Source organism: Streptopelia decaocto (genome assembly GCF_964273445.1).
Source record: "Streptopelia decaocto genome assembly, chromosome: 3".
Lineage (NCBI taxonomy): Eukaryota > Metazoa > Chordata > Aves > Columbiformes > Columbidae > Streptopelia > Streptopelia decaocto.
The window spans coordinates 39,585,994-39,599,146 of NC_138656.1; the positions used below are offsets into that span (position 1 = coordinate 39,585,994).

The following is a 13,153-nucleotide window of genomic DNA, read 5'->3' on the forward strand; positions in this document are numbered from 1 at the left end:
GCAGCAGCCCCGCCCGGCCGCCGTCTCCGTGGGGCTGCGCCTCCCCTCGCCTCCGTCCCGGGCAGAGCCGCAAGCAGCCGCTTCCCGCTGCGCCGGTCCTGGACTGCAGCTTGCTGGTGGCGTGGGCAACAAGCACCGGCATCTTGGAGCATCTTCTTTCCCGAGTGCCCTTTCTCTTAGTCCTCTCCTCTCGTACCTGCAGCCTTTCCTTCTCCCTTCACTTCTCCTACCTTTTATTTCTCCCTTTATCCCCCTTCTCTTCCCATTTTCTGCCATTTTTTTGGTGCCTTTTTTTTTTTTTTTTTCTTTCCCTTTCTTCTTCCCTCACCCTGTTCTTTTGGGCTCTCTTCGTCTAGTGCCTCTTAATTTCCTGATTTCTTCTGATTTTTTTTTCCTTGGACTTTGCCTTGTCATGTCAAGATGGAAGTCAGGCATGACTGGCTCTCCTCATCCCCCCATGAGGGCTTCGAGCAGATGAGGCTGAAGAGCAGACCCAGGGAGCCTTCCCCAAGCCTCACCAGAGTAGGTGCAAACTTCTACAGCACTGTCAAGCAGCAGGACTACAGTGCCAGTGTCTGGCTGAGGAGGAAAGACAAACTGGAGCACGTAAGCCAGCTTTTATTTCCCCCCACCCCCTTCTTTTTTTTTTTTTTTTTTTTTTCTTTCTAGACCTCTGTCTAGGTATTCTGTTAGGGTACCTCTCTACCTGCTTGGACTCCAGGAGAAAAGTCTTGCTCCGGTAACTGGGCATGGCATTTCCCAAATAGTAGAGAAAGTGGCTACTTAAGAGGACCCAGCCTGGTCAAATCTGAGGTAAATAGGATGTTAGTACTGTTCCCAAGCCACATGCGAGTCTCTTCCTAGCTGGAAATATTTTTTAGTGTTCATGGCTTATTCATTCTTCTATTCTCTCTAATTCAGCACTGATGTGGGAGGAGAAAGATTGAGGTGGTGCAGATGGAGGTTAGAGCATTTATCTCACAGTGATTATAATGTAGTTCTGGAATTGCTAGAAGAAAATAGCTTTTTTAAAATCCTAGCTGTGATTTCACCCCCATTATTTTTCTGATTCTTCATGCATGGGACTTAGAAAATATTCAGTCTGTGTGGGGCAGAGGAGATTTCCTTCAAGACACCTTTTTCTGCAGCAGTAGTACATGACTTAGTTAAGTGTGTTTGGGACCTCAATAGAACTGGTACTGTGGGCAGCTGTAGTGAATATTTTATGAGAATTTAAGGTACTTCTAAGTATTCCTGTCTCAGATGATTGAACGCATTTTTCATGTTACTTCTAACAGCAAGGAAATGGGTTTAGATGACCTGCATACTGTGTAAGAGTTTCCTGAATAGCTTATAAGGTGAAGCCCATTGTTGCAGTGTCCAGTACAATCAAAACAGGGAAGTAGCTGCATTTACAGGAATGCAAAATAATGTGGATGGGATTGCATAATGCAACAGTCTGCCATTCTTTACATTAGTGAGCAGTTTGCAATCACAGTCACATTGACTTCAAGACCTACAGAAAAATATTTCTTGAGGTATAGACACCTGAAGTCTCTTTGGATAGATATGGTCTAATTACAAGGATAAATTGCCTTTATTACATGAAAAGCCTAGATGGCATAGTGGAGTCCTTTAAAGATGAAACCTCGAAAAAGCTCCTCTATCAACTTGTTTGTGGAGTAGTACCCTCCATTCCCACTAACCTGCGGAGTATTTTATCACTGCTAGTGAAATCTTAAACTTGAGTTGTCTACACTTCTGGAGAAATGACAGGGACCGATGAACTGCTGGAAATACCACATTTCAAATGCTGAGGAAAGGTATTGAATACTATCTGCCTTCTGACACATGCTTTTGTGATTATTCACACTAACAACAAGGATTCACAGTAGTAAGCTTGTAATCAGAGTATTCTCCCATCATGAATCAAGAAGAAAGGTCAATGCCTTATCTCTGTACAGCTGATGGCTAAAACACAGAAAGCACAGAAACCTCAGCTCTGGCTTTTGTTAGAGGTTTTTAGTACATGTACCTACATGTTGGTATGTTTCATCAAATGAATGATTATTAATTGGGGGAAATAATCAGTCAACAGTTTGATAGCTAACTGCTGTTCTGCTAGCTGAATATTAGCATGTTCAGATATTTGTATTTTAAATTATACCACAACATTAGCATGGACAAGACATTAACTTGTTTGAAGGCTACAAGTGCAAAACATTTACTTTGTGTCTGGTTTGGCTGTTGGTCGATGTTTTGGGATTTTGTGTGTGTGTTTTTTTTTTTTCCTTTGGATGAAGTCAGTGTTTTTTCACAATGCTAATCTTCAATAACTCTGCACCATTGGTGTGAAAAGCTTTTTCTGTAAGCAGTTTGGTATGAATGCATGTTCTTCTGGGGGTTTCCCTCTCATTTGATCCACTTATTTTTATTCCCATAGCCTCTTTGAACAATGTAAAGGAAAAAGTTGGAACACGATGGTTTTTGCTGGCCATGAAGTATTTATTTCATTGACATTTATTGTGATTACCCTGCAGTACATTAGATATGCCAACAGTATATATGTGAAAATACTTTGGTTTTATGATTTAAGGTAACTGCATAACTCATGATTCTTGTCGCAGACAGGGTGTTGCATAGCTCCCCTTAATGAACGTAAATAAAATATGTATTAATGTCTAGATTGCATTTTTCTTGCATATTTTTGGAGCAAGGTTGTTATTTTCTCTTTTCAGTTAAAACTTTGAGGGGTTTGAGTGTTTTCTTGCCGAGTAAGTTATTTTCTACACTTCACTCTTCCACTCCAAAAAAACAACCCAATTAATCTGAAATATATGATTTTGAATGGTATGGTCATTGCCATATGTTAACTTGTGGTCAGTGTTGGATAATAAAGATATACAAACTTTATGAGGTGTATAGAGGACACTAATAACATTTAATTGCAGCTTCCCCTGAGATAATCATGTTACTTGATACCTACAAAGAAAATCAAAATACAAGGAGTGACCATTCATGCAGACACTGATTTTTAAGATACGTCATCATAAATTTGATGCTACATAATGTCCGATATAGGGAGAAGGGTATATAGTGTGTGTAAGTCAAGATACGCATGAACAGATTTTGAAGTTTCATATGTACTCTAGGTGTCATGGAGGGGGTTGGTGTTCACTTCATTGAAATTATTTCTTGAATTTATTTCAGTGTGGTTGTAATAGGAGTAACATTGGGCCAGTACATTTTGTATGCTACTTCCAGTAAATCACAGAATCACAGAATGTTAGGGATTGAAAGGGACCTCAGAACATCATCTAGTCCAATCCCCTTGCTGGAGCAGGAACACTTAGATGAGGCTACACAGGAATGTGCCTGGGTGGGTTTTGAATGCCTCCAGAGTAGGAGACTCCACAATCCCCCTGGGCAGCCTGTTCCAGTGTTCTGTCACCATCACTGAGAAGAAGTTTCTTCTCAAATTTAAGTGAAACCTCCTATGTTCCAGTTTGAACCCATTACCCCTTGTCCTACTGTTGGTTGTCATCAAGAAGAGCCTGGCTTCATCCTTGTGACACTCACCCTTTATATATTTGTAAACATTAATAAGGTCACCCCTCAGTCTCCTCTCCTCCAAACTAAAGAGACCCAGCTCCCTCAGCCTTTCCTCACAAGGGAGGTGCTTCACTCCCTTACTCATCTTTGTTGCTCTGTGCTGGACTCTCTCCAGCAGTTCCCTGTCCTTCTGGAACTGAGGGGCCCAGAACCGGACACAATATTCCAGGTGTGGTCTCACCAGGGCAGAGTAGAGAGGAAGGAGAACCTCTCTGGACCTACTAACCACCCCCTTTCTAATACACCCCAGGATGCCATTGGCCTTCTTAGCCACAAGGGCACAGTGTTGGCTCGTAGTCGTCCTGCTGTCCACCAGGACCCCCAGGTCCCTTTCCCCTACACTGCTCTCTAATAGGTCATTCCCCAACTTATACTGGAAAATGGGGTTGTTCCTGCTCAGATGCAATACTCTACACTTTCCCTTGTTGTACTTCATTAAATTTTTCCCCACCTAATTCTGTCCAGGTCTCGCTGAATGGCAGCACAGCCTTCTGACATGTCAGCCACTCCTTCCAGCTTGGTGTCATCAGCAAACTTGCTGATAGAACACTCTATTCCTTCATCCAAATCATTCATTAATATATTGAATAATACCGGCCCCAGTACTGACCTTTGAGACACTCCACTAAATACAGGCCTCCAACTAGACTCTGCCCCATTGACCATGACTCTCTGGCTTCTTTTCTTCAGCCAGTTTGCAGTCCACCTCACTTCCCCATCGTCCAGACGGCACTCCCTCAGTTTAGCTGTAAGGATGCTTTGGGAGACTCTGTCAGATGCCTTACTGAAGTCAAGGTAGACCATATCCACCACTCTGCCATCATCCATCCACCTTGTTATGTCCTCATAAAAGTCAATGAAGTTGGTCAAGCACGACTTCCGCTTGGAGAAGCTGTGTTGACTGCCCCTAATGACCCTCTTATCCTTGATATGCTTTGAAATGGCACCAAGAATAAGTTGTTCCATCAGTTTCCCAGGGATGGAGGTGAGGCTGACCGGTCTATAGTTACCCAGGTCCTCCTTCTTGCCCTTTTTGAAGACTGGAATGACATTTGCTTTCCTCCAGTCCTCAGGTACCTCTCCCGTTTCCCAAGACTTGGCAAAGATGATGGAGAGTGATCCAGCCAGTTCCCTCAGCCAGTTCCTTCAGCACTCATGGGTGCATCCCATCCAGACCCATGGATTTATGGATGTCCAGATTGCCTAATTGCTCCCTAACCCAGTTCTCATCAACTGAGGCAAACTCCTCCATTGTCCCGACTTCCTCTGGGGCCTCAGCGGTACGGGGCTCCTCAGGACAGCCTGTGGCAGAGTAGACAGAGACAAAGAAGGCATTCAGTAACTCTGCCTTCTCTGTATCTTCTGTCACCAGGGCACCCACCTCGTTCATCAGTGGGCCTACATTGCCTCTGGTGTTAGTTTTAGCTGCCACATATTTGAAAAAGCTCTTTCTGTTGTCCTTGACCGCCCTCATCAGGTTTAATTCTAAGGAGGCCTTGGCTATCCTACTTGCCTCCCTACATCCTCTGACAACAGCCCTATATTCTCCCCAAGTGGCCAGCCCCTCCTTCCATGATCTGTAAACTCTCCTCTTCCACTTGAGCATACCCAGCAGCTCCCTGTTTAACCATGCAGGTCTACTGGCTCCCTTCCTTGACTTCCTATGTGTCGGGATGCTCTGATCTTGAGCCTGGTAGAAGCAGTCCCTGAACACTAACCAACTCTCTTGGGCCCCTTTACCTTCAAGCAGCCTTGCCCATGGGATTTCCCCTAGAAATTGCTTGAAAAGGCCAAAGTTTGCCCTGCAGAAGTCCAGGGTTGCAATTCTGTTTGCTATTCTGTTCCTGCTACAGGAGATCCTGAACTCCACCATATAATGGTCACTGCAACCAAGCCAGCCCTCAACCTTCACCGCTTCAACTAGACCCTCCTTGTTAGTGAGGATGAGGTCCAGCAGTGCACCTCTCTTAGCTGGCTCCTCCACCCTTTGCATCAGAATGTTATCGTCAAGGCACTAGAGGAACCTCTTAGACTGTGGCTGGTTGGCTGAATGGTCCTTCCAGCAAACATTGGGGAAGTTAAAATCCCCCACAACAACCAGGGCCTGTGACTGTGAGGCTGCTCTCAGCTGTCTATAGAAGGACTAATCAACTTCCTCACCCTGATCTGGTGGCCTGTAATAGACACCCACAACAGTATCACCCCTGCCAGCCTGCCCCTTAATTCTCACCCAATCTTTGTAGATATAATATATTGATTTTCGTTGAAGTGAGTAGCATGAATTATTCATGTGTGACACTCCTTACTAATCCATATATAGTTTGAGAGACTAAAAAAATCTTAGGAATCTGGTTTTTATAAAATTTTTTATATAAAAAATCCCAAATACACAAACAGATTGTTTCCAGATTTCAAAACTGTAACGATGTTTTGGGTTTTAGTGTTGTGTTTGTGTTTTGTTTAAATAACATATTTCCATTTGAAGCATGTGGTAAAAAGGTTCAAAATTCAACTTGGCCATATCTCTTCTAAAAGTACAGAAAAAGTTCAGATGCACAAATATGATACAGTTTCTTTTAAAATTGTTTAATACTTAATTATTGACTGACTACAGAGGAAGTAAAAATCTGGAATGTGTCGCTGGCGTCTTGCTAATTAGTTGCTCTTCAAATGTGTCTTAATATAGTGTGTCTCCGCCTTGTGTAATTGTTGATGTGGCTTACCTTTTTCCAAGCGGCAGTAACACAATTTGTACTATACAAGATCTGAACACGACTCACCTCGCCTCTGTTTTCACTTGTGAACTCATATGCTGTGTTTAAGATTACATGAATCTTCTGTAGCATGTTTAAAGATAGACCAATGAGCAGTTTTTGCTGAAGTGAGGCCTTGCTGTATGTGTGTGCTAATGGGTCAAAAAGCCATTCTTTTAATGGAGGAAATTATTAGAGGTGTGAGGAACTCTGTCTCTGCAGAGGTGACCACAGCGACGTTGCAAACCTTTGGCTGAAATTCCTGCAAAGTGGAGATTGTTTTGATTCTATGTATCTGCTTCAGCTCATTCCTCATGCCTTTTTGTGAAGTTGTTTGTGTGGTACTGGAAGTGTTGGGGCAAAAACTGTTGTGTGAAGTATTGTTAAAGTCCCCTTTGCATGGTGTTTTTTGTTTGTTTGTCTGGTGTTCCCTTTTTTAATGAAGAGGAATTGGTTAAGAGAAACAAAAGGAGGAGGTAGGGATGGGGAGAAAGAGCCACTAACCTGATAGCCTTTAGCTGGTGGGAATTATGCCTGGTTTAATTTACAGCAACTCTCCATCTTGTCTGTGTATCTCTCAGTAATGGCAAGTACTGTAAAATTGCCTTCCTAGTACCTTAGGAAAGAATTCTAGAGAACATAATTTTACATAATCAAAACTTAAAAGCTGAAGAGTTTTCTTTTTAAGCTACATCAGATCTGCTTGAAGCATGTATTCTTTTTTATGACAAATACAGGTATTCCTTTCCCAGAGGTGTAATGGTAGTCTAATAACTTTTAAATGTAATTACTTACTTGATTACATTGAAACATTTTAAAAATTGTCTTCTAAAAAAAACTACTTCAAGACTTTTTGGGAGATCTGGTATCAGAACAGTTTTATTTCCTGGAGGTCCTTGGTCTGTTACTTTTAGTATTATAATAATTAGGATAATTTATCTATAATTCTTGCATCATCTCTTGATTTTACTTAAGTTTTGATCAACAGCAAAGGCAACATCGTGATTTTCAGATTTTAAGTACTCTTGCTGTTATGAAAATTGACTCGACCAGTTGATGTTATGCAGCCGATCAGCATACTGCTGGCCCCTTGACAGCATTGCTATCCAGAGAGAAAAGAGGCTGTGAGGCAGCGGAAGGGCAATGTTGTGTGGCAGGAGAGGCAGATGTCTAACATGCAAATGTTAGGCTTAAGACAATTTACAACACTGCCTGACAAGCTGACATGACTGTGGTACTTCTCAGAGCCTCATGATGAGATCAGAAATAAAATATAACTTTCACTCACCTGTCATCTTTATAACAATTGAAATTCCAAATACAATTTGTCTAGTTCATTTCTATTCAAAAAGTAGTAGTTCTTTTAGGCAGCCATTTTTGTCTTTCATATTTTTTTTTTTTCTTACAATACAGGAAATTCTTAAAAAAGCATTGTTGGGCAGCTTAAAATTGCAATTCTGCTCTTGAGCGTAAATCAACAGAAATGTTAGAGGTCAGAGGATATATTTATAGGCTTTAGAATTTGTCATCCTAAGCATCGCAGAAGGCACCATTAGCATAGCTATGACCTGTAACATGTAAACAAAGACGGTGGCTATAGCTTGATATAAAGAAGTAACAGGAGTGGAACTCAGTCAAGCCAAATCAGTTGCTGGACAGAGCCAACAGCTTTAACATAAGGGTGAATAATAAAAGGATCTAAATGGGAATTCAAAAAATCATTACACACATTCCCAAAGCAGCTCCTGTCTTGCAGTAAATGTGAACACATGGGTTTTTTTAGTTAATGAATTGACAGAGTCTTTTGTGCTAAGCAGGTACAAAGAATTTGTTGTCTGGAATAGTGTTAGGTTAGCCATTAGGAAAAGGTTCTTCACCCAGAGGGTGGTGGAGCACTGGAACAGGCTCCCCAGGGAGGTGTCACGGCCCCAAGCCTGACGGTATTTGTGAAGCAATTGGACAATGCCCTCAGACACATGATGTGAAATGTGGAGTTGTCCTGTGCAGGGACAGGAGTTGGACTCACTGATCCTTGTGGGTCCCTTCCAACTCAGGACATTCTATGATTCTATGTCAGATACCAAGAAGACTGGAGTGCATGATGTATGAAGGTACATAAGCAGGAACAATTCAGAGGTTTCTAAAGAGCTGATTTCCAGCATTTGGAGCTTTCTGATGGCATGGTTGCAGATGATAGTTCCAACTGTTTGCCTTGTCCTGGAGGCAGATTTGTATATTTAGATTTCATTATTAAAATCAAGGGAACAGTCTCCATTAGTGGAGGGACTTTGGCTTTTCCTCAATAGAAGACTGACATTTGGAATTGCCTGCCTGATGCAGCAGTACTAACATGTGTTGAGGTTCTAGCTGAAGTAGTTGAATGCAGTTCACTGCTGACAGACTGTGTGTGGAGGAATTCTGTTGAAATGCTGCTTTCCTTGAAGATGTCTTTCTCTAGTAATGTTTTGTAGACAAACATAGTTAGAGAAAATAAATGTTCAGAGAAGTGGAAAAACGGGACCAAAATCATTGATCAGTGTTCAGAAAACACTGAATAGCATTTTAAGGCAGAAAATAGAAACTGATTTATCTGGAAAATAGTATGGAGAATATGAAATCTTGACATTTGGAGGGGAAAGAATACTTTTATGTGTGGTAACTACTGAAACAAGTTAAGTTTGTATTGAAAAACATTGAAAATATCATACCTGATATTAATAGTTCATTTTTCTCCTTCTAGTGCCAGCTGTCCACCAAGCCACTCTCTCACCCCCGCCTCCCCAACAGGACAGGGGAAGAAAAGGAGATAATACATCTTGTAGCTTGAGATAAAGATAGCTAGATCACTCACCAATTACTGTCACAGGCCAATCAGACTCAACTTGGGGAAAATTAATTTAATCTATAGACAATTAAAAATAGGATAGGATAGTGAGAAACAAGGACAGAACTAAAAAAACATTATTCTCTCTCCACTTCTTTTCAGGCATAACTTCAGTCCTTTGTTCCAGACTCTACCTCTTTCTCTCCACCCCTCCAGGTAGCACAGGGTTTTGGGGAATAGGGGCTGCAGTCAGTTCATAACACTTTGCTGCTCCTTCCTCTGTGCACTGTTCCCCAGTTGTGGTGTGGGGTCCCTCCCACAGGATAGAGTCCTCGTCAAACTGTTCCAGCGTGGGTCCTCCCCAAAAGCTTCACAAGCTTCAAACTGCTCCAGTGTGAGTCCTTTCCATGGGGTACGGTCCTTCAGGAATGGACTGCTCCAGCATGGGCATGCAGGGGCTGCAGTTTCTGCCAGAAAGCCTGCTCCTGCGTGGGCTCGCTGTAGGCTGCAGCTTCCTTCAGCACACATCCGCATGCTCTGCTGTGGTGTTCTCCATGGGCTGCAGTGTGGATATCTGCTCTCATGTGGTCTTCCAAGGGCTGCAGAGAGACAGCCTACTTCATTATGGTGTTCCATAGGCAGCAGGAGAATCTCTACTCTGGCAGCTGGAACAACTCCTTCCCCTTCTCCTTCACTGACCTTGGTGTCTGCAGGGCTGTTTATCTCATGTTTTTCTCACTTTTCTCACCCAGATGCTGCACAGAGGTTTTTACCCTTTCTTAAACAGGTTATCACAGAGTCACTATGAGTGTTTTTGATGGGCCCAGCTTTGACAAGAAGGGGCTCTGTCATGGAGCCAGCTGGAACATGGGGGCAGCCACTGGTCTCGCAGAGGCCAGCTCTGCATCAGTCTCCCCTACCAAAAGCTAGCTATGTAAACCCAATACACTAGTTTTGGAAGATCGTATTCTTTCTCTGACACATGAGAAAAACTTTCAACATTGCATTAATCTACTGCATCAGTTCTGACTATTTCAACCTCAGTCACTTTGAAAGTCCAAGTCTCTAAAGCTAGACTTAATTTATAGCATCTGGCTTTATGTTATTGAACAAGAAAACAAAACAACTTGAAGTTTCAAAGTTGCATTTAAAATAAATTTATATATGCATGTATAAATTTAATTCAACCCATTGGAGACTTTTTTTTAGAAATGAAGTTTTCTAGTTTCTGAACAAAAGGCCTAAATCTTAGGCTGTGTTTGTTCCAGATGCCAACTTCAGTGAAGATATGGGAAAAGTGGATTTCGTTGCTATGCCTTTCCTAATGCTACCAGCATTAAGGAAAATCCAGATTACTTTTTGGTACTGTCATCCCTTCATTTTATCAGTATTGCCCATCCTTGTTTAAGGATTTTGAATTAGCAACTTCAGAGACTTGCAACTTAATCTTGTCTGTTACACAAATGAGTACTCTGCAATCTTCAGTGGTTTGGTCTTGTAGCAGAACATTGACAGTAACACTTTTAAAGATAGTAGGAATACTTAAGATACTAGGAAGACTGTCCTTAGTGAGTATCTCCTCAAAATTGCAGTCACTTCACCCTCTGTAGGGGATGCCCAGAGAAGGTAGTCTCTGTGCCTGAATGTATGTTTGGCTTAGGCCTTCTTCCATTCCAGAACAAGGAATGCAAAAATACTGCAGTGAAAGTCTCTTTACCAGACTAGCCAAAGAGGGAAACAACAGACCAACTCCTGTCAATGATTAATAAACTCCATTTAATTGTTATTCAAGATGGGAAACCATATACTCTTAATCATTCCTAAAAAAGAAGGTCCTGTCTGTGCTGTCAATAGACTCCCTAGATCTGTCTTCTGTGATGAAGCCCTTTCTAGAGGAATGTGCTTATGAGTGCCCATCTCTGCTTCCCAGGCATTTTCTGTAGTTTTATTACTGAGTGGAAAAAGAAAACAACCGGATGCCCTGCTAATGTCTTGAAAGGTCCATCTGTCCTATTAAACTCAATGTTCCCTCTGTCATATTTCAGAATCTGAAAGGAGGTTTCTTAAAATGATATTTAGATGAGTATTTTTGAACTTTTGCATTACTACATTCTGCATTACTAGATGGCAGCTGTTAGAGTAAAAAAAAAATAACATTCATTTTCAAATTCAGTGACACTTCTCTAGAGTCTGTAACATTATGTAGTCTGAGTGGACAATCAAGTTGCTTCCAATCTATCCATTGCAGTTCTTGGAAACTGGAGTAGATTATTTAAGCATATACCTAGATTAGGCAATAGGTACATGCCAGGATTCACATCCCCTAATCAGCCAAACTGAGGACTTGTGCTGCTGCTTGATCGTGACCTATATGCCCAGGTTTCCAGAATAGGGGAATGACGATGTGAATGTGTGCCTAGGTGTTCTCTGACGGGGATCCAGGTGAGCCATTTATTGAGAATTGAGGCAGTCCCAGATTCACTGGTGTTTAGTGTTATGAAGGATGCAAATTAGCCTACTGTTCCTTCAAAATGACTTAAATACTTGACTTCCTGTGATAGTCTGACTGTTTACTGTGCCTTAGTGGGCAGAAGGGCCACTCAGCTAAAAGTGAAGAAATTGTATGTGGGGAACTAGAACCTCAGAAGTTCAGGAAGAGAGGGAATGATTGACACATTGGTGCTGGTGAAGTGAATTAATCAGAAATCAATTTTTATTAGATCACAAACTTATTCCTAGTTTTTTTTGGATGCTTATCTCTCAAGACAGTCTCATTTTTTGATTTTTTTTTTTTTAAGGTTTGCTCCTCAGAATTCTTTCACTTTACTAAAGGCTCTCCAAATATAACATAGGGTTTGAGTATTTTTATAGGGTTTTGGCTTCTTTTGTTTTGATCAATGCATTGTGAAATTTGACCGTGAAGATAATATCTAGTCCTGGACAGAGAAATATCAGAATTTTAGCAATATCTTCAGTTGTGCGTTTTGTTAAGTTTTCTTAATAAAATGAAGAATTAAAAAAACTTAGTTCTATTTCTGACTGCATGATGTCAACATAATCAGTAGCTTGTTTTATAATTTATGTAGTCATTGCAGCTCATAAATACTAGTCATTCTAATTTTTGTTGTTATTTGTATTTCACTACTTACAGTTGTAATGAAATGTTTAATGGAATAAAAAAGCTAATGTATTTGAGAATTTTTACTAATAAAACAAATAGTGATTCACATAATTCCTGCCATTGTGATACATTAAATAGGCTGAATTTCCCCAAGGCACTTTAAACTGTTTGGAGCAGAACCAAATGTGGAGCGATGCTGAGATGGAGATTGTGACCAGTTCAATTTTCATGATCCTGCTGTTATTCTAATAAAGATGAACTTACTTGAGGTTTTATTCTAACTTGATTGTCTAAAAGCTGGTAGATACTGTAAAAAGTCTATCATAATGAGCAGATGTGTATTTGTTTTAAAACACATGAATCAGTAAAAGTTAGTAACGTCTTCAGCACTTCAGCACTTTCAGCCATAGTAAATATGGCATGTCTCACTAGTGGTTTTTGTGGTACAGAAATTGTGCTGCTGCCCATTAAGTTCCATGACCCATCAATTCAAGGCAGAAGGTTTTGATAAGGGCATATGCATTCTGTGTGCTGAGCAAACTTCTGGCATTGCCCACCATTTAAGTCTGCCTTAAGGTGTTTCAGGATGGAGAATACAGAAGGAAGGAAGTCAGATGGTACATTTGAAACTTCAATTATCTGCCAAGACATGAATACCTAAAGAAAACACAGAAAAACAAAGCTATCTGTGAAATAGTTTCTTTGCTCCCAATTAGAATATTTCTGTTCCTCATTAGAAAGTATAGGTGAAAATAATGGGCATCATGCTAAAAAGCAAATCAAACCTAAACAGGAATATCTCATTTTAATGACGGCAGGTATCATCTGTTTTCATGTTTTGTA

General features: G+C 41.0%; 1 protein-coding gene across 1 annotated transcript in view; it reads left to right on the forward strand.

The window, feature by feature from the left end:
• Positions 1-420: 420 nt before the first annotated feature.
• The window catches only part of PLD5 (phospholipase D family member 5), a gene marked incomplete at both ends in the record, with an annotated part of 177,936 nt that continues 165,203 nt past the window's right edge, over positions 421-13,153 (forward strand). The window contains one exon of the mRNA XM_082048180.1: positions 421-606. Within this exon, the coding sequence (XP_081904306.1) occupies positions 421-606 (186 nt within the window). The remainder of the gene's footprint in view (positions 607-13,153) is intronic.